The 22069-nt window shown below is 40.4% G+C and overlaps 1 protein-coding gene across 1 annotated transcript in view; it reads left to right on the top strand.

Moving 5' to 3' along the window:
* The window catches only part of LOC136876427 (uncharacterized), a 56061-nt gene that overhangs the window by 6000 nt on the left and 27992 nt on the right, over nt 1–22069 (top strand). Inside the window, exon 3 of the mRNA XM_067150398.2 lies at nt 8117–8270. Within this exon, the coding sequence (XP_067006499.2) occupies nt 8117–8270 (154 nt within the window). The remainder of the gene's footprint in view (nt 1–8116; nt 8271–22069) is intronic.

Below are 22069 nucleotides of genomic sequence, written 5' to 3'. Positions count from 1 at the left end.
CGTTATACCTTTCAGCATTCAGTCTGCAAGCCTCTGTGAATTTACTAAACGTTGCCTCAATTTCCTATGTGCAACTAGTGCTGTGGCCTCATTTAGTTCTATATCTCTTATCTTTAAATCGTTAGCAACTGAGTCTAACCATCATCATCTTGGTCTCCCTCTACCACTCTTACCCTCCTAAACAGAGTCCATTATTCTCCTAGGTAACCTATTCTCCTCCATTCACCTCACGTGATCCTACCACCGAAACCGGTTTATGCGTACAACTTCATCCTTCGATTTCATTCCTACCTTGGCCTTTATCTCCTCAATCTGAGTACCCTCCTGCCATTGTTCCACCTGTTTGTACCAGCAATCATTCTTGCTACTTTCATGTCTGTTACTTCTAACTTATTAATAAGATATCCTGAGTCCACCTAGCTTTTGCTCCCGTAAAGCAAAGTTGGTCAGAAAACAGACTGATGTTAAGATAGTTTCGTCCGGGAGCTGACTTCCTTCTTACAGAATACTGTTGATAGCAACTGCGAGCTCACTGCATTAGCTTTACTGCACCTTGATTCAATCTCACTTACTATATTACTATCCTGGGAGAACACACATCCTAAATACTTGAAATTATCTACGTGTTCCAGCTTTGTATCACCAGTCTTGCAATTAGTTCTGTTGAATTTCTTACCTACTGACATTCATTTAGTCTTCGGAAGGCTAATTTTTATACCCTACTCATTGCACCTATTTTCAAGTTCCAAGATATTAGACTGCAGGCTTTCGGCACAATCTGCCATTAAGATCAAGTCCTCAGCATAGGCCAGACTGCTTACTACATTTCCACCTAACTGAATCCCTCCCTGCCACCTTGTGCCTTTAAGCAGATGAAATGAAATGAAATGGCATATGGCTTTTAGTGCCGGGAGTGTCCGAGGACATGTTCGGCTCGCCAGGTGCAGGTCTTTCTATTTGATGCCCGTAGGTGACCTGGGCGTCATGATGAGGATGCAGTGATGATGAAAATGACACATACACCCAGCCCCTGTGCCAGAGAAATTAACCAATGATGGTTAAAATTCCCAGCCTTGCCGGGAATCAAACCCGGGACCCCTGTGGCAGATGATCCATGTAAACAACAAATGTGAAAGATTACAGCCTTGTTTAACCCCTGTAAATGTCCTGAACCAAGAACTCATTCTACCATCAATTCTCACTGCAGCTTAATTGTCAACATAAATTCCTTTGATTGATTTTAATAATCTACCCTTAATCCCATGGTCCCCCAGTATGGTGAACATCTTTTCCCTCGGTTCGGTGCCATATGCTTTCTCTAGATCTACGAAACACAAACACAACTGTCTATTCCTCTCGTGGCATTTTTCAGCTACCTGGCACATACTGAAAATCTCATTGCCTGGTGTACTAATCAGTGAGATACCCATGATAGTTGTTGCAATCCTTCCTGTTCCCTTGCTTGTAGATAGGTGCAGTTACTGCTTTTGTTCAATCTGAAGGTCTCTTACCAACACTCCGTGCTAATCTTGCTACTCTATGAAGCTATTTGATCCCTGTCTTCCCACTATACTTCACCATCTCAGGTCTAATTTAATGTATTCCTACTTCTTTTTGAAAAGGGACTTTATTTACCATCCTTGCCACTTCCTCAAGCATAATTTCGCTAACATCATTTTCCTCCTCCCCATGAGCTCGGTTGTTCGCGACACCACCAGAAAGATTTCCTTTTACATTGAGATGATTTTCAAAATATTCCCTCCACCGTCCAGTGATTCCCTGGGATCTATTATGAGTTCACCTGAATTACCCAAAACACTGTTCATTTCCTTTTTCCGTCCAGAAAGGTTTCCCTGTTGCTTGACCTAGCCTTTCCAGTTTATTACCAAAATCTTTCCACTACTTCTTTTTGGAATGAACAACTATTTGTTTCGCTCTGTTTCTTTCATCTACGTACAATTCCCTGTCTGCATCAATCCTTGTTTGGAGCCATTTCTGATGAGCCTTCTTTTTACATTTACAAGCTGCTTTCACTTCATCATTCCACCAAGATGTTCGCTTTTTCCCATCTTATTGCAAGCTGTCCACTTCATGACCGTATCAATGAGTACAATCAACAAATTAATTTAAAAACCACCTAATCGATACTTTACTTTTTGCCTTTGGCAAAATTAAAAATACATTAGCACACACAGAACATGTTTCGACCACTTAGTGGTCATTCTCAGCTGTACATAAATAGCTTACATGAAAACATTTGGATAGTAAGCACATTAAACCTTAAAACTATGTCCCATAGGATCCTAAAAACTATTGCTCTAGGTGCTCTAAATGAAAGGAGGAAGGGGGGAGGGGGGGAGGTTGGGGGGTGAGGTAATATGTGTGAATGATACTTAAATTATGATTCGTGTCTACAATTGTGTTTGAAATCTTATTTACAAATATACATATTTAAAATATTTAAAAGCGTCTATGGTGATACACTTTTTGTAATAACATTAGGTGGCATGAATAAAAATGTCAATGTGTGTAACAGTCTTCAGGCATTTGTGAAAAGGATACTTAAATTAAAATTTGCGTCTGTGTGCAACGTAATACAAATAGGGAAAAAAAAAATGTTCAAAATACAATTGAAAAAGGTTATGTACAGATTTCTTGAGTTGATGTCTCATTATACCATAGTTTATTAGAGATCTTGCACTTGCCTGCTATGTAGCATAGTTGGTTAGGTGCTCACCTTTTGTGTTCAGCCAGTGACGTAGAGGATTGGCTCTATTCAAATTAGACAGTGAAGTTACTGGTTAGCTGGTTCGAGTCCCTTGGTGGAAAATAATTCACAATCAGTATCTTGGCCAGCAGGGTAGGTAAGGTTGTGGTATACAATTTATAATCACTAGATTGCATGCCAAAAGTCTGGATAAAATTCCAAACCTCTCTGCACTGTTCATATAGACTGAAGGCATATGACACTCTTGATGGTGACTCATCTATTGGATGGGGACATTAAAACTTGTGTAGATTCCTTGGTGCTATACAACAGGAGTAGGCTATGTGCCTACACCAGATTTGAACCTCTCCCTTCCTGCTGTCTCATATCACATCATTCATTTCATCATTTCATCTCGGTAACTCCTCTGATGAAGTTGACATCAAAAAAGGGTATCTAGTCGTAAAAACTTACTATAGAGATTCATCCCACTTCAGAAACAGGTTCCAAGAAGGACGTTCCAGGAATAATTAATGAACAAGGGGAGTGTGTATGTGAGGATCTTCAAAAGGCAGAAGTATTCAGTCAGCAGTATGTAAAGATTGTTGGTTACAAGGATAATGTCGAGATAGAGGAAGAGACTAAGGCCAAAGAAGTAATAAAATTTACGTATGATAACAATGACATTTACAATAAGATACAAAAGTAGAAAACTAGAAAAGCAGCTGGAATTGATCAGATTTCTGGGGATATACTAAAGACAATGGGTTGGGATATAGTACCATATCTGAAGTACTTATTTCATTATTGTTTGGCCGAAGGAGCTATACCAGATGAATGGAGAGTTGCTATAGTAGCCCCTGTGTATAAAGGAAAGGGTGATAGACATAAAGCTGAAAATTACAGGCCAGTAAGTTTGACATGCATTGTATGTAAGCTTTGGGAAGGCATTCTTTCTGATTATATTAGACATGTTTGTGAAATTAATAACTGGTTCGATAGAAGGCAATTCGGTTTTAGGAAAGGTTATTCCACTGAAGCTCAACTTGTAGGATTCCAGCAAGATATAGCAGATATCTTGGATTCTGGAGGTCAAATGGACTGTATCGCGATTGACATGTCTAAAGCATTTGATAGGGTGGATCATGGGAGACTACTGGCAAAAATGAGTGCAATTGGACTAGACAAAAGAGTGACTGAATGGGTTGCTATATTTCTAGAAAATAGATCTCAGAGAGTTAGAGTAGGTGAAGCTTTGTCTGACCCTGTAATAGTTGAGAGGGGAGTTCCTCAGGGCAGTGTTATCGGACCTTTATATTTTCTTATATATATAAATGATATGAGTAAAGGAGTGGAATCGGAGGTAAGGCTTTTTGCGGATGATGTTATTCTCTATAGAGTGATAAATAAGTTACAAGATTGTGAGCAACTGCAACGTGACCTCGAAAATATTGTGAGATGGACAGCAGGCAATGGTATGTTGATAAACGGGGCTAAAAGTCAGGTTGTGAGTTTTACAAATAGGAAAAGTCCTCTCAGTTTTAATTACTGCGTTGATGGGGTGAAAGTTCCTTTTGGGGATCATTGTAAGTATCTAGGTGTTAATATAAGGAAAGAACTTCACTGGGGTAGTCACATAAATGGGATTGTAAATAAAGGGTACCGATCTCTACACATGGTTATGAGGGTGTTTAGGGGTTGTAGTAAGGATGTAAAGGAGAGTGCATATAAGTCTCTGGTAAGACCCCAACTAGAGTATGGTTTCAGTGTATGGGACCCTCACCAGGATTACCTGATTCAAGAACTGGAAAAAATCCAAAGAAAAGCAGCTCGATTTGTTCTGGGTGATTTCCGACAAAAGAGTAGCGTTACAAAAATGTTGCAATATTTGGGTTGGGAAGAATTGAGAGAAAGAAGAAGAGCTGCTCGACTAAGTGGTATGTTCCGAGCTGTCAGCGGAGAGATGGCGTGGAATGACATTAGTAGATGAATAGGTTTGAATGGCGTCTATAAAAGTAGGAAAGATCACAATATGAAGATAAAGTTGGAATTCAAGAGGACAAACTGGGGCAAAAATTAATTTATAGGAAGGGGAGTTAGGGATTGGAATAACTTACCAAGGGAGATGTTCAATAAATTTCCAATTTCTTTGAAATCATTTCGGAAAAGGCTAGGAAAGCAACAGATAGGGAATCTGCCACCTGGGCGACTGCCCTAAATGCAGATCAGTATTGATTGATTGATTGATTGGATTGATTGATTGATTGATTGATTGATTGATTGATTGATTGATTGATTGATTGATTGATACTCAACCCACTGAGAAACAGGACAAAGATTGGACATACTCACAGTAAAGTTACTGGCATGTGAAGAACGTCATTCAGGACAAAATTCTTTCATTTTGATGGCTCTTAATACCATCTGCTGTAGAAGGAACAAAGATCTAATTATATTATCATGGTTTTCGATTTGGACAGTTGTTATTAATAGGCTATGTACCTGATCTTGTAACTACAGTCTGTCTCACTGTGTTTGAGAGTTGGAGTATACAACATTTGCGAGGTTGGATTTAGTATTGCACTCCCTATATGAACAAATGTACAAAAATTAATGTTCCTCAACTTACATAGTTTAGAAAAAATGTAACAAGTCTAAAATATGATACTCTTGCTTATCATTAGCAATATCATTTGAGTATTCCTTATCTTTCCCACATGTATATACATATATGTTATGTCTCCCCGACATAGGGAGGCAAGTCACTTGATGGAAGAGTTTATGGGAAACGACGATCCGTTTCACAAACATGTTCCTTGAACCCTTTAGCTCAGTGACTGCTGATCCAAAGCACATGTCCACTTTGCTTGCTTGTTCTAAGTTTATTGTGAATGGAAATAATACACAGTGTTTATCAAGTATATTGTTTAATTAGTTGGAAATGCAAACGTCCGTCCAGAATGTGTGTGTGTGCGAGAGAGAGAGAGAGAGAGAGAGAGAGAGAGAAGTGCTGTAATCGTAAACCATTCATGAATGAGGCCAGTCTGTGATTAAACATAAAAAAGGAAAACCACCAACGAGTGGCAAGAAGACGTGTGTGTTAAATGTGTTTTCCAAATTTCATGAAGAAAATCCTGGAAGTATTCTGGATGAAGTAACACGTGCAGTGCCTGATGTAACAGGTATTTCCAAGGCAAGCATTTACCATGCTAGGAAAGAACTTTAGGTTGATAGGAAACTGGTAACTGGTTACCGGTACTCCTAAGAAAACATGTAAAGTGACAAAGCTAAATGAAAAATACTAGTTTACAAAAGACGTTATCTGTAAAAAATTCACGACTTTTTTTAAGAAATGTAATACCAACTCTGAATAAAATATTAGCTTCAGTTAAAAATTTTTTTACAAGTTGTTTTACGTTACACTGACACAGATAGGTCGTATGGTGATGTTGGGATAGGAAAGGGCTAGGAGTGGGAAGGAAGTGGCCGTGGCCTTAATTAAGGTACAGCCCCAGAATTTGCCTGGTGTGAAAATGGGAAACTACGGAAAACCATCTTCAGGGCTGCCGACAGTGGGGTTCGAACCCACTATCTCCCGAATACTAAGACGAAATGCTGGTTAATAGAGCAAACGCCTGAAAAGCCAACATCTAATTTTTGATCTGATTTTTGATATGCTCTATTGGTGGAAAAATATCTAATTCCCTCCATGGGAATTTAGAATTACCATACTGGATACTGGCCGCTCTTAAGCAACTACAGCTACTGAGCTTGGTGGTTAAAAATTAAGAACTTCACTTACGTGCCTAGAAATCGCCAGTGGGTGCTTATTGAAAAGGATGAAATAGTGTTGTGGAGAAGGAAGTATTTACATCAGATTAGGAAATTTTATGAAGAGGGTAGGCCTCTTTATTTCCTTGATGAAATGTGGGTAAATGCAGGGCACACTACTACAAAAATTTGGAAAGATGAAACTATAAAATTTAGCAAAGATGGATATCTTAGGGGATTATCAAGTGGGTTGAAATCTCCTCTGGCAAGGGTAAACGGCTTATTGTTCTCCACATAGGAAATGAAAACGGTTTTGTGGAAGGGGGACTGTTATTGTTCGAATCAAAGTCTACAAAGGATTATCATGAGGAAATGGATGGAAACGTATTCTAGAAATGTTGTTGAAATTCTTCCCCGTCTAGAAATCAATGCTGTGATTGTTTTAGATAATGCTCCCTATCACTCTGTTGAAGTCAAGAGAATTCTGAACAAGTCTTGGAGAAAGGTAAACATACAGAACTGGCTAGACTCAAAAGGAATTTCCTATGATCCGCAGTGGATTAAAGTTGACCTACTGGCACTAATGCCACAGCATATTCATGATGCTTGTAACGAGTACCGGGTTGACAAGGCCGCAGCGGAGTCGGGATGACGCGTATTAAGGTTACCTCCGTATCATTGCTCCTTAAACCCAATAGAGCTTGTATGAAGCCAGGTTAAGGGACATGCGGCTCAAAATAATGTCAGTTTCACCATTAAGGAAGTGCAAGAACTATTGATTGAAGAACTTGATACTGTCACTGCTGACCGCTGGAAATCCTTTATTCAACACGTTATCGATGAGCAGGAATCTAATATGTGGAAGCTGGATGGCATTGCGAAAGAAGTCCTTGAACGGTTTGTTATCAACTTGGCTGATGACATGGATACCGATGACAACACCGACATGGAAGTAATAGAAGAACTGCAGGACAGTGAGTAAACCGTGAGTCTTATTGCTACCCATTAATGCTTGATCAATTTTCTTTTGTGGATTTGTTGTTGTATATATTATATTTCTGTTTAAACAGGCAGCTGTTATTTCAGCGAGTTTATATACCTAATAGGGGTGCATTTTGGCTGGCGTGATAATTATATATGATTAAACGTTAAGTTGTCCTTACCGTAAGTCTCTCTACTACAAACCTCACAATAGAAAACCAAATTGTTCTAACTTTTCTGTGGTAAAAAAAAAAAAAAATCTTAATAATGAGTATTATTGCTCAGGTGAAAAAGTCTAATGAACGAAAGAGAAATGTTTTGGAACAGGTAGTATTTCAGAATACACGTGCTTGCGGTTGTTTTCTTCTGCTCTCACACATGGTGAGACAGACTGTAGTTTGTTATGTTTGTTATATTATAAAAATTTACAATTAATAATTAGTCTGTTGACAGTACAAGTGAAATTGCTCAGTGTGCTTTGTGAGTGAATAAAGAAAGAAAGAAAGAAAGAAAGAAAGAAAGAAAGAAAGAAAGAAAGAAAGAAAGATAATTCACTCTGATGTAAATGAAGAGTTTGAGCAGTTGGGTTTATTATTTTCAGGACTTTTGTTTTTGTGCTCATAGTTTCTCATAAATGACTGTGTTTTTCTTCTGAAGGTTTTTGATGGATCGTCTGGATCTGCATGGTGACAATTGGCGGAACATTCCCTTTCCTCTGGAATTAGATGAGCCTCTCGGAGTTAGTACCGCCATTGCTAAGCCAGAGAAGTTGCATCTCCAAAAGAATGTGGAGAGAACTCCTTCTGGCAAGGTGAGTTATCTTGCAGTTTGCTGGCTGTATCCCTTGAGGATTACTCATATTAGAATAATGGATATCTCAAAGATACTGCTTTATTGTGCGTATCCTGTCTTGTACACTTACTGGCTTTCCACATTCACTTCTTTCCACTCCTAGCTCTTTCCTATCCCATCGTCACCATAAGACCTATCTGTGTTGATGTGACGTAAAGCAGATTGTTAAAATAATAAAAATTAAAAAAATTAAAACTCTCCTCAAAGGGGTTAGGGAGCTCTGGTGGATTGTATAGTCCTAGCTGCCTGAACACAAGGAGAGCCATGACTCAGAATATGTCTGAGATGCCAACTCCCATTCCATAGTAACTGATATCCTGACTTTCAGAACCACTTACTAGGCCACTCAGCTGTTGCCCATGGTTTACGAACTAGGACATGACTACAGTAACCCACACCACGAACCATCAGTTAAAATTAATTTAAAATGAGATCAACATAAAGATAGCTTGCATGGATAATATAAAGGTGTCTCAAACCTTTTGGGTCAAATTGAAACAGGTGATAATGGGTCCACAACTGATTATATTGAGATAGGGAACCGATGGTCGAAAATGCACATTTATTGTGTTATGGACATACATAGTGTACACCATATAACAACACTGTAGCTCATATTATTTGTTCAAAGTGACAACTGCCAGTCTCAATGCATGTATTGCAATGGCGCAAGCAGTCCTGCTGCATTCTCACAAAGATCCTGGGTGTCTGTTGTACACTGGAACAGGCAGTGGGTGATAAACATCAAACATCCCTGACCACAGACGTGCTGTACACAACTTAGCTCACAGCACATGTGTCATGTGACGACCGCATGCATCGCACCGGCACATTAACCTGTGCTGCATGCACACCACTATCCCTGGTGTCAGTTGTCCATTGACTCAGACGGCTTGCGATGTGACCGTGGTGAGGTGTGTTACTGTGTACGGTGCATGACGCATAGTCAAAGATGGAACGTTACTCATCACAAGAGTTGGCAGATATGGATTTAATGTGTGCAGGATGTAGTGCCCGTAAAGCAGCATGAATGTACAGAGAACGCTTTCCCAAAAGGTGTCATCCTAATTGGAAGAAGTTTATCTCCATGAATACCAACTTACAAGAGACGGGCACCGGGCGAATTGGCTGTGCGGTTGGGGGCGCACGGCTGTGAGCTTGCATCCAGGAGATAGTGGGTTCGAACTCCACTGTCGGCAGCCCTGAAGATGGTTTTCCTTAGTTTCCTATTTTCTGGGGCTGTACTTAATTAAGGCCATGGCCGCTTCCTAGGCCTTTCCTATCCCATCGTCATCATAAGACCTATCTGTGTCGGTGCGACATAAAGCAAATAGCAAAAACAAGAGACGGGGTAATTTACGCCACAGAGAGCCGGCCAAAGTTCCCACCAAAGACATGTCTGAATACCAGTCTTTGAGGAGGTGGTGTTGGATCGTGTGGCCGACCACCCAGCAATAAGCACCGTCAACTTGCCCGTGAAGCACACTCTTTGAAGGACACAGTGTAGACAGTACTGGCAGAACAGGTATTACACCCCTGTCATAAAGAATGTGTGCAAGCACTGGGACCAACGGATTTTGAGCCCCGCGTTCACTTCTGTCAGTGGGCTATCCACCGGAATGCTGTAGTGCTGAACTTTGTACAGTTTGTGTTGTTCACGGACAAGGCCTCATTCACCTGTGATGGTGTTTTCAACAGCCGCAATAGCCATGTGTGTAGTGAGGACAATCCCCACGCCACCCATATTGGTGGCCACCAGCAACGATTCTCTTGTCAAAGTATGGGTGGCATTGTCCAAGATCACCTAACAGGACCTTATTTGCTGCATCCCCGTTTGACTGGTCCACGTTACCTGGTGTTCCTGCGAGATGTGCTGCCACAGTTCCTGGAGACTGTACCCCTTGTTGTTCACGAAAGGGTGTGATTTTAACATGACGGTGCACCAGCCCACTTCAATGTTAATGTCCGCGAGCACCTGAACAACCCATACCCTCATTGTTGGATTGGAAGGGGAAGTCTGTTTCATGATGAGCGTGATCGCCGAATCTCATACTTCTGGACTTCTTCCCCTGGGGTTACGTCAAATCGTTGGTATATGAAACCCCCATAGAAACGGATGAAGACCTGCTTGCTAGGGTCCAAGCTGCCTGTCTCCTGGTACAACAGACACCAGGTATCTTTGAGAGAGAGTGCAGCGGAACTTCATGCACCATTGCCATGCATGCATTGAGACTGGCGGTCATTACTTTGAACAGTTACTATGAGCTACGTTGTTATTATGCTGTGTATGTCCATAACACAATAAATATGCATTTCTGACCATTGGCTCCCTATCTCAATATAATCAGTTGTGAATCCACTGTCTCCTATTTAAATTTGACCCAAAAGGTTTGAGACACCCTGTATAATGTTGTTATGGAAGCAGATTAAAGTAAAAGCAACTCACTGACTGCAGGACATGATAGAAACACTCACTGTAGAGTAGAACACAAAATAACTAATATGCGTGATGTTTTTGAGCCTTCATCAGTTTAAGCAGAGGAAGAGTCCAGCTCCATGGGAGAGTGGTCAGCATCTTGGACTTCAGGACTCAGGGGCTCGGGTGTGATTCCCAGCCAGAATAAGGGATTTTATTCTTAAATGGATAATTCCATTAGATTGGGGAATGGGTGTTTGTCCTGTCCTCAACATTCATACACAACATATAACACTAGCCTCCAACACACAAATGTGCAGTTTGCTATACAAAGCAGACATCACCCATCCTTGTTGGATGGTCTGCCATACAAGGGCTGCCCCAGGCTATGAATATCCATAGAAAATTATTATTATTAGCAGAGAAGGAGATCGCTGTGAAGAAATCCACTCTGATCATTCAGCTGAAATGTAATTTTGTTATGTCTAGTTCAAAGGTATGAGTATCTTGTTAGTCTATCACCCATTCTCGTTCTATATCCTGGACCTTCTTACTGTGTATTGTTTTGAACTTATCACTAATGATTTCCATGTACTTCTGCCTAATTTCCTAATGAATGCCTGATTACATGTCAATTGTAAGATAAAGTATATGAAAGACAATAAACCTTTTTTTTTTTTTAGAGAGAGAGAGAAAGATTGCCATCTTTATCAGTTGAGTATTCTCTTTCTGTAACAATTACTTTATTTCAGTTGCTTTTTAGGGGAAGCATGTGCCTCCATGTGCCACAGGCAGGAATTTTACAATTCCCTTAGTGCACAGTCATTGTACTACATAGGAGGCATATAGTGGCATGTCAATGGCGCACTAGCTTCCAACGTCTTGGAAAGGTGTAGCAATCCAACTGATGAGCCCACTGTTACACTGGAGCAAAATGCTGGTAATTTCACAATTGAAAAGGCCTAAAGAGCGTGAAATTTTTAACATTGAATTATAGTTTCCTTCTGGGAAAATAAGTTCAACAGAAATTGCTGCCTAATTTGTAACTTAAGGGAGAAAGAGTTGTATTTCCACGACAGGTGTATTATTTTACTGTGTTTTCTATCTGAAACTCTTGAGGTTGCCGAAGATGACTGATCAAGTTTTCTGTGACAGTGACGTTAGGTACAGGAGTGTACACTAAGGCTTAAAAACAGTATGGGGGCTGATGACCTTTGATGTTAGGCCCCTTTAAACAACAAGCATCATCATCATCATCATCATCAAGCAAAAACAGTATGAATACTGTAGACAAGTCTCTAATTGGTGTAGTAGAAATTGTGTCGTAAGATGGAAGTTGAGACTTCCAGTGTGAGGATGTCCCATTTAAGGGTTGTTTCTTTTGGTACACTGTTATTCAGCATCTAATCCTTTGGGTCAGAGACGAGTGTTTATGTTTGTCTCACTTAACACCTCTTCATATACTCGCACAGCTCCTACAACTCTACCAACCACCACAGAATAATGCACTAGGGAATACATCCCTTCACATAGGGTTGATGTCACGAAGGGCACATCACGTCTTATTGTTATGACCAGCAGTTTGGAACAGTGATTTGTGAGAAGAAGCTTGTGTAGTCAGCCAGAGGTAATGTACACACTTTCCCTTTGTATTTTCTATTTTTAGGTCAACATTTATTATTATTATTATTATTATTATTCTTATTATTAGAATAGACGTAGGATGTAGTAGCTGGCCCCGTGGTGTAGGGGTAGCGTGCCTGTTTCTTACCTGGAGGCCCCGGGTTCGATTCCCGGCCAGGTCAGGGATTTTTACCTGAATCTGAGGGCTGGTTCAAGGTCCACTCAGCCTACGTGATTAGAATTGAAGAGCTATCTGATGGTGAGATGACAGCCCCGGTCTAGAAAGCCAAGAATAACAGCCGAGAGGATTGGTCGTGCTGACCACATGTCACCTCGTAATCTGCAGGCCTTCGGGCCGAGCAGCGGTTGCTTGGTAGGCCGTGGTCCTCTGGGCTGTTGCACCATGGGGTTTGGTTTGGTTTGGTTTGGTTTGGTTTGGTTTGGTTGGATGTAGTAGTTATGTAGAAATGAAAAGTTTAGCACATTATAGGGTGACATGGAGACCTGCATCAAACAAGTCTATGGACTGATGACCCAAACAACAACAACAACAACAACAACAACAACAACAACAACAACAACTACTACTACTACTACAACCATCTTATACTTTACAATAATATAAATATATGATCATGATATGTTACAAACAACAAACATAGCTATGGTAACAGTCTTATATTACAACATACATATACATATATTATCATTATAGACCGTTATGCCTTCCAGCGTTCAGTCTGCAAGCCTCTGTGAATGTACTAAATGTTGCCATAATCCTCTATTTGCAACTAGTTCTGTGGCCTCATTTAGTTCTATACCTCTTATTAATCTTTAAATCGTTAGAAACTGAGTCTAACCATCGTCGTCTTTGTCCCCCTCTACTCCTCTTACCCTCCATAAGAGTCCATTATTATCCTAGGTAACCTATCCTCCATTCTTCTCATATGACCCCACCACCGAAGCCAGTTTATGCTTACAGCTTCATCCATCGAGTTCATTCCTAACTTAGTCTTTATCTCCTCCTTCCAAGTACCCTCCTGCCATTGTTCCCACCTGTTTATACCAGCAATCATTCTCGCTACTTTCATGTCTGTTACTTCTAACTTATGAATAAGATATCGTGAGTCCACCCAGCTGGAAGATAGGAAAAACTAGAAAGGTTCCACCTTTTCAATACAAAAATGTTATAGGTTTATTTATAACATGTATTTGCACTTGGGACTAGTTTCGACGCTGTGTTGGCGTCATCATCAGCTCCTGTAAAGCAAAGTTGGTCTGAAAACAGACCGATGTAAAGATAGTTTCGTCCAGGAGCTGACTTCCTTCTTACAGAACACTGTTGATCACAACTGCGAGCTCACTGCATTAGCATTACTACACCATAATTCAATCTCATTTACTATAATACCACCCTGGGAGAACACACAACCTAAATACTTAAAATTCTCTACCTGTTCCAGTTTTGTATCACCAATCTAACATTCAGTTCTGTTGAATTTCTTACCTACTTACATCAATTTAGTCTTTGAGAGGCTAATTTTCATACATATGACACCGATCTTCAAGTTCCTAGATATTAGACTGCAGCTTTTGGAATAATCTGCCATTAAGACCAAGTCGTCAGCATAGGCCAGACTGCTTACTACATTTCCACCTAACTGAATCCCTCCCTGCCACTTCATACCTTTCAGCAAATGATCCATGTAAACTACGAACAACAAAGGTGAAAGATTAGAGCCTTGTCTAACCCCTGTTAATACCCTGAACCAAGAACTCATTCTACCATCAATTCTCACTGCAGCCCAATTGTCAACATAAATGCCTTTGATTGATTTTAATAATCTACCCTTAGTTCCATAATCCCTCAGTGTGGCGAACATCTTTTCCCATAGTACCCTGTCATATGCTTTCTCTAGATCTACGAAACATAGACACAATTGTCTATTCCTCTCCTAACATTTTTCAGTTACCTGGCCCTAACTGAAAATCTGATCCTGACAGCCTCTCTGTGGTCTGAAACCACACTGGTTTTCATTCAACTTCCTCTCAACCGCTGATCACACCCTCCCTTCCAAAATGCCAGTGAATACTTCGCCTGGTATAGGCTCCGTGCATAAGCAATGTGCTGCTGCGGGTGGAAATGACGAGAACTACTTAGGGGCACCTTCATCAATAGCTGGCCATAAGAAGCCGGAATATGTGTTATGTTTACATACATATATTCAATCATTTTACAGTGGCCCTCTATATCGTTGAATCCCTTTCTATGTTTTTGTCTAAAACCATTATTAGAATCTAAGGCCATATTCTCTATGTGTTGATCCAGTCATGTTTGTGATGTATATAGCCGCCGTGATGGATCACACTGGCGTGAAGTGTAGAACCTTGTGTCCCTGTACATTCTCTGTCCCAAGTTTTGTTTTGTTTTGTTTTGTTTTTGACCCAGCATATGATACCTATGGCAGCTAATTTCTTATCTTCCCCCCTTTACAATTAATATATCATCCTTCATAGTTTTGGTTTTATGCGATAAAAGACTAGCGGCTGGGTATATTGCGAAAGCGGAACCCAATAAATAAATTAAGAAGGAGAATAAGTAGTAGAAGAATGCTAAGTAGTAGAAGTAGAAAAAGAAGAAGAATCACTTTACAATGCTGTCTTCAGGTGATTATTTCTTAATCTCATAACGTTTGGGCAGAACTATATGCTTGTTGTTGGCTGCATTAATAGATACTGTGAAATACCTCATGAAAAGTAATTTGAAAAGACGGTGGATCATAGCAGTAAATCGCACGAAGTAATTCGGGGATTTATACATTTTAATTAATACAAAATAACTCTTTACAACATGTATTTTAACCATTTTACAAATAGGTTAACAGTTACAAACAAATTATTATAGCAATGTTATATTTGCAAAGCAAGCTGCAGTAGGCCATCTTTTTTTAGAGCGTGCACATCATAATAGATTCACATTGTGTTGTATTGCCGTAATCTTAGTGTAAGGGCACACAGGAAGCGGTGCGGCACGGGGCGGTCCGGGCCGGTCCGGGGTGGTATGAACAAGTACGTACTGAGCTATGGGACTGCACAAACAAACAGCGACTTGAAGCGAGCCGGAGCGGCGCGACGCGGCGCGGGCCAACTTGGAACAGTCGAGTTTGTTTTCTTGAGGCGGTAGACGCGGGCTGCACGTTGTACCATGGACGGCGAACTACTTAACGAGGTATTTGCTAGACCGCCTGTTTGGCAATCGAGGCACAAGCATTATCGCAACAGAGGTGTGATTGAGAAGCTGTGAGATGAAATAGGAAGAGCAATGAATACAACAAGTAAGTAACTAGCTATATTTCGTAAAACAACACAGAATATTGGTATGGTTATATAATGTTGATGTCAGACTATTTCTAAAGAAATTCTTTTCAATTCAATTCAGGTCAGTTCTATTCTAACTACTGTAGTTTATGAAATAATAAAGTTAACCACACTTTTAGACACTATAGTCTCCTCTCAAATGTCTTTGTGTTTTTAAATAGTTGGCAAATTTATCTCTGATCTCCTGTGCTCGAGATGTGTATCTGTTATTTCTCCTATGTTTGTGTAGAGTTGTGGCTTCTCTGAACACTGGGTCATTTTCACCATCTTTGTCCCTCACAACATTGTGGAGAACACAAGCACACTTTATTATTGTTATAGCATGGGGTACTGTCGTTTCAATGTCTTTCTGAAGAATGCGACATTTTGAGTAAAGTATGTCGACAGCACAATCAATACACCTCCGAGCTCATGACAGTCTATAATTGAAGGTTGTTTTTGCAGGAGTCAGATCATTCCGCGCATATGGTTTCAGCAGGTACGTTTTCAATGGATATGCTTCATCTGCAATGAGAACGTTTGGTAATATTTCGAAAGAAATAGGAAGCTCGCAGTCTGAGGGCATATTGAAAGTGTTGTTTTCGAGGCCTGCATATAGTGAAGAAGCAGCAAACGTACCGCCGTCATTCTGGCTACCTTTCGCACCTACGTCAATGGCTAAGAATTTGTATTCCGGATCAGACACACCTTGCAGGACTACTGAGAAAAACCTTTTTTTAGTTCTAGAATTCCGAACCAGAATGTGGAGGACAGTTTATTCTGCAGTGCTTTCCATCAAGTACTCCTACACAATTTGGCAAGTTCCATAAGTCCCAAAACCCCGCTCTTGATTGCTTTAATTATTCAGTAATGGCCACGGGCATGTGATCTTCCACTAGGTTTTTCCACAGTAATTTGCACAAATCTATCGCAATAGACTTCATGCTTCAATATCCCATTCGGAAGGAATAAGCCAGCATTTGAAATGAAGCACCTATGGCTAAATACCTAAAACAAAATCAAATTAATATATCAGCAACGATAGTTGTAATTTGTTATCAAAATATATGTAAAAAAACATTTGGCAGATTTTACAGCAACAGGGTGACAGCAATTGCCGTTTCCCTTAAAAATGAAATAAGTTATGAAATTAAATAAAACACTAAGTGATAAGGACCTCCAACGCTGCCAGTTCTAAAGATAAAATTTATCTATACTACATAGTATAAAATGGGGGTAGTGTCTGTTACTCTTTTACTGAAACACGGCTTGACCTACTATACCAAGCTACCCCATTAACTCAGAAAACAAGTTTGTTTCAGAAATGTTTTTACTTTCTTTCAGAGGTTGAAGCTCGAAGTAAATGGAAGAACATGAGAGATCATTACAGAAAGGAATTGGAAAAGATGATGAAATACAAATCTGGTGATACCGACGGTAAAACGCAACTTTCGACCTGGCCATTTTTTTAGTTGCTCTACTTTTTGAAAGATGAGATGAATCCAAGTACAACATCTGGAAACCTGAACCCGTCTCCTACGATTTCATCGCCGTCTGCCAACGACATGAACTTTGATGAACTTGATGATAGCGGCGATGGTACGCTGTCACAAAAACAGGACGGTTTGGAGGAGGTAGAAGGCGAGTGTTCGACTGCTTCATCACTTTCTGAAACTCACTCAAGTATGTCCCACCCTAGTTCAAGTTTCGGTTCTCAAAATCCCCGTAAGATAAAAGTAAATGTGCAAGATGTCGTGGCAAAGAAAATGTTACTGGTAGAAGAGCAAAAAGTCGAACTCCTTAAAATATTAAAGAACAATGTGAAGATTATCACTTTTTAATGAGCTTGCTGCCTCTTTTTAAAGGTATGTCACCTTTAGAAAAGTTAACAATGAGAAATAAAATTACGCAGCTGTTCATTGATGCGAAAATGGCTAAATCAGATCATGGTGGTGCTTTTGGAACATTTCATTACATCGACGAAGAACGTATACCTTCTAACCATGAGACTCCACAACAGCAGTGGTAAAATATAAAGAAATATCTACATTGAAACAGTTTGTGTTTTAAATTGTCATTCAAAAAGTTTCCTCAGAGGATCTTTAATTCTGATTTCATTTGTTTTATAAAATGTCATGGCTCCAATACATTTCGTATATTTTAAAAAGCATGTACTCTAACCTTCATTTACCACCTCTACCAGCTCATTTATTTTCAAATGCAAAAGTAATGCTGATATAAGCCATATGAAACTGACTTACTTCGGACAAACAACTAGTCTCTCCTCTGGACCAATAGGTTTTCTCCAGTTGGTTGGTTGTTTTTCCAGATCGTTTTTAACTTTGCTAAGGATATAATCAAATGTTGATATTGACATTCTTGTGTAACGTAAAAAGTGTTCCTCGTGCTTTCTTTAAACTGGAAATAAGTGATGATACTCTCCATGAACAGCTCTCCTCAAACACACTTCATTCACCCACCCTCTCCTCCGCTGTCGCTTCAAAATTGTCAATTTAAAAAGGTTACTTGCACAGAGGATACTTGTACGTGCAGCTTTGTGCAGTGCCATGTTGTCGATTACCGCCTGTACGATATCGCGTTCTGTGTGTGCAATACCCGCGCAGACGACGCGCCGCCCCGGCCCGGCACGCCCCGAGCCGCGCCGCGCCGCTTCCTGTGTGCCCTTACACTTAATTATAGCCAGTAGAATAATAGTGATAATAATAATATTATACCGTACTGTACTACAGACCAAAGTGTGAAATGTTACAGTATTCCATTACAACCTAACGAAATGGATTTGGAAAGGCAGTAGACAAATATTATTACACAAACAGGCTTCCATTACGCAATATCAGTAGCTCACCGAAATACCATATTTTACATCCGTAAATTGATGTCCTCGTTCTGAGGTGGTACATTTCTTTTCAAGCACACTCCTTACGGAAACGAGCTGCATGCATAGTTTTAACCACTTACCAACCCTCATCCCAATCTTGCAGTGTCAGGATTCAAGCTCGGGCCCCCGAGGAAGGCAGCTAGTAGCACCAACCATTATATTACAGAAGTCGACTTGATCATATGTAAATACAGACACACAATGTAATTATCACTTATTGGCAACTGTAAGTGATATTGAACTTTTCTTCACATGAATAATTTTTGATTGTGTACATGCGGTTTCAATATCAGGAATTTCAATAGGTCCAACATCAAGCCTGAGCCTTTTAATCAAAAAAGTTCCTCTACTCTCTTTCCCCTGTTGTAGTTCTGTTTCCCTACCTTTGAGATGCGATGTTGAGACCATTCACACGGTCGATCAGTACGCGAGGTGATATGTTCTGAGCAAAATGTATAAACAACAGCTGAAATATGGTTACACTTCATGGAAACAATTATTTGCCTTCATGAAATAATGATTGTTACCAAGGCCTTCCTTACGAACATGGTTATGTTTAAAATTAATTAAAATGAAAATTTAAAATTAACCGCCTCCCTAGCAGCATTAACCTACGCTAACATGATATCGTATAAGAAATAGGCCAACAATTGAATGTGTATATGAACACTAATCTCGTTATCACCACTACTAATACATAAATTACTACGTTGCCTCTATCATGAAATGGTAGGATATCTAGGGAACCAATGTTTCTTTCTGATCACATTTGCAGTTATTGCTCTGTTGATATTTCCTGTGAACTGTTTTTCTTGTAAATTTATTACATGACCACTTTCTGTAAGTTTGGAATAATGTGACCAATTGTTGTTGCATAAAACACTCTGAAATCCCACAGTTATCATTTAGTTGGCCATGGCAGCTCACGGTGAGACGACAGCGGATATGTGTGCAGTGAAACGCATTAAATTACAATGTTCGCCACTCGCAGCGCAAAAGTGGATTTCTCCCATCAGCGCACGGAGCATATACTAATCAGTGAGATACCTCGATAGTTGTTGCAATGCTTCCTGTTCCTTTGCTTGTAGATAGGTGCAATTACTGCTTTTGTCCAATTTGAAGGTACCTTACCAACACTTCATGCTGATCTTACTACTCTTTGAAGCTATTTCATCCCTGCCTTCCCACTATACTTCACCATTTCAGATCTGATTTCATCTATTCCAGCTGCTTTACGACAATGGAATTTATTTACCACCCTTTCCACTTCCTCAAGCGTAATTTCACCAACATCATTTTCTTCCTCCTCATGAGCATGGTTGTTCGTGACACCATCAGGAAGATTTCCTTTTACGTTGAGAAGGTTTTCAAAACATTCCCTCCACCTGTCCAGTGATTCCCTGGGATCTATTATGAGTTCACCTGAATTACCCAAAACACTGTTCATTTCCTTTTTCCCTACCTTACTAAGATTCTTTATTACTGTCCAGAAAGGTTTCCCTGTTGCTTGACCTAGCCTTTCCAATTTATTACCACCGGGTGAGTTGGCCGTGCGCGTAGAGGCGCGCGGCTGTGAGCTTGCATCCGGGAGATAGTAGGTTCGAATCCCACTATCGGCAGCTCTGAAAATGGTTTTCCGTGGTTTCCCATTTTCACACCAGGCAAATGCTGGGGCTGTACCTTAATTAAGGCCACGGCCGCTTCCTTCCAACTCCTAGGTCTTTCCTATCCCATCGTCGCCATAAGATCTATCTGTGTCGGTGCGACGTAAAGCCCATAGCAATTTATTACCAAAATCTTCCCACGACTTCTTGGATTCAACAACTATTTGTTTCACTCTGTTTCTTTCATCTACATAAAATTCCTTGTCTGCATCGGCCCTTGTTTGGAGTCTTTTCTGATAAGCCTTCTTTTTACGTTTACAAGCTGCTCTCACTTCATCATTCCACCAAGATGTTTGCCTTTTCCCATCTTTACATACAGTTGTTCCTAGGCATTCCCTTGCTGTTTCTACTACAGCATCCCTGTATGCCACCTATTCTCTTTCTATATCCTGAACCTGCTTACTGTCCACTGTCGAAACTTCTCACTAATCATATCCAAGTACTTCTGTCCCTCGTCTGGGAGATTTCACTTTCTCTATCCTCGGCCTAGAGATATCTAGTTCACTACAGATCAGATAGTGGTCTGTATCATCGAAAAATCCCCAAAAAACCCGTACATTCCTAACAGACTTCCTGAATTTGAAGTGGGTTAAGATATAGTCTATTACGGATCTGGTACCCCTAGCCTCCCATGTGTAGCAGTGAATAGCCTTATGCTTAAAAAATGTATTCGTAACTGCTAAACCCATACTAGCACAGAAGTCCAGCAAACGCTTCCCATTCCCATTAGCTTCCATATCTTCGCCACATTTAGCAATCACCCTTTCGTGTCCTTCAGTTCTATTTCCAACTCTCGCATTCAGATCGCTCATTACCACTATCCTATCCTTGCTGTTGACCCTGACCACGATGTCACTCAATGCTTCATAAAACTTGTCAACTTCTTCCTCATCTGCACCTTCACACGGTGAATATACTGAGACAATTCTCATCCTAATTCCTTCAACTGCCAAATCTACCCACATCATTCGCTCATTTATCTGTCTAACAGGAACTATGTTGCGTGCAATTTAAAAAAAAATGCTATTTGTTCAGGGCGTCGACCTATGAAGATCTTTTGCCCCTACTTGCACCATATGTGAGAAACCTGTGTGTATTAAGTAAATGGCGGAAGTGTAAAGTGTTGAATGTGAAGAAAGGAACATTAAGGATGACACAAACACCCAGTCCCCAGGCCAGAGATATTAATCACTTACAATTAAAAACCCCTGACCGACCGGGAATCAAACCCGGGGCCGCCGGTTGATAGGCAGACGCGTTGCCCCCTACACGGCAGGGCGGACATGTTGCGTGCAATAGTATTCCTGATAAACAGTCCTACCCCATATTCTGCCCTTCCCTTTTTAACACCCGTCAAGTACACTTTATAATCTCTTATCTCTTCCTCATTATCTCCCCTTACCCGAATATCACTTACTCCTAGTACATCCAGGTGCATCCTCTTTGCTGACTCAGCCAGTTGTACTTTATTCTGTCCATAAGCCCCATTAATATTGATAGCTCTCCATCGAATTCCATTTCGTTCGCCAAGCTATTTCCAAGGAGTCTCTCGCCTGTCAAATGAGAGTGGAATTCTGTTACTCCCATAGGTCCAAGGCTTGCTTAAAATGTTCTGAGCTCGATAAATTCATGAAGCACGATTCTATCCATAGTCCAAGTGAGTATCTCTCCTCTAACGGGTTAGGGACCACTGGTGGATTGTATAGTCCTAGCCGCCTGAGCACAAGGAGGGCCATGACTCGGAATATGTCTGAGATGCCCACTCCCATTCCACAGAAACTGGTATCTTGACTCTGAGG

Source organism: Anabrus simplex, chromosome 6 (genome assembly GCF_040414725.1).
Source record: "Anabrus simplex isolate iqAnaSimp1 chromosome 6, ASM4041472v1, whole genome shotgun sequence".
Taxonomy (NCBI): Eukaryota; Metazoa; Arthropoda; class Insecta; order Orthoptera; family Tettigoniidae; genus Anabrus; species Anabrus simplex.
Note: the sequence above shows the minus strand (reverse complement) of the source record. Positions and strands in the feature narration are given on the sequence as shown.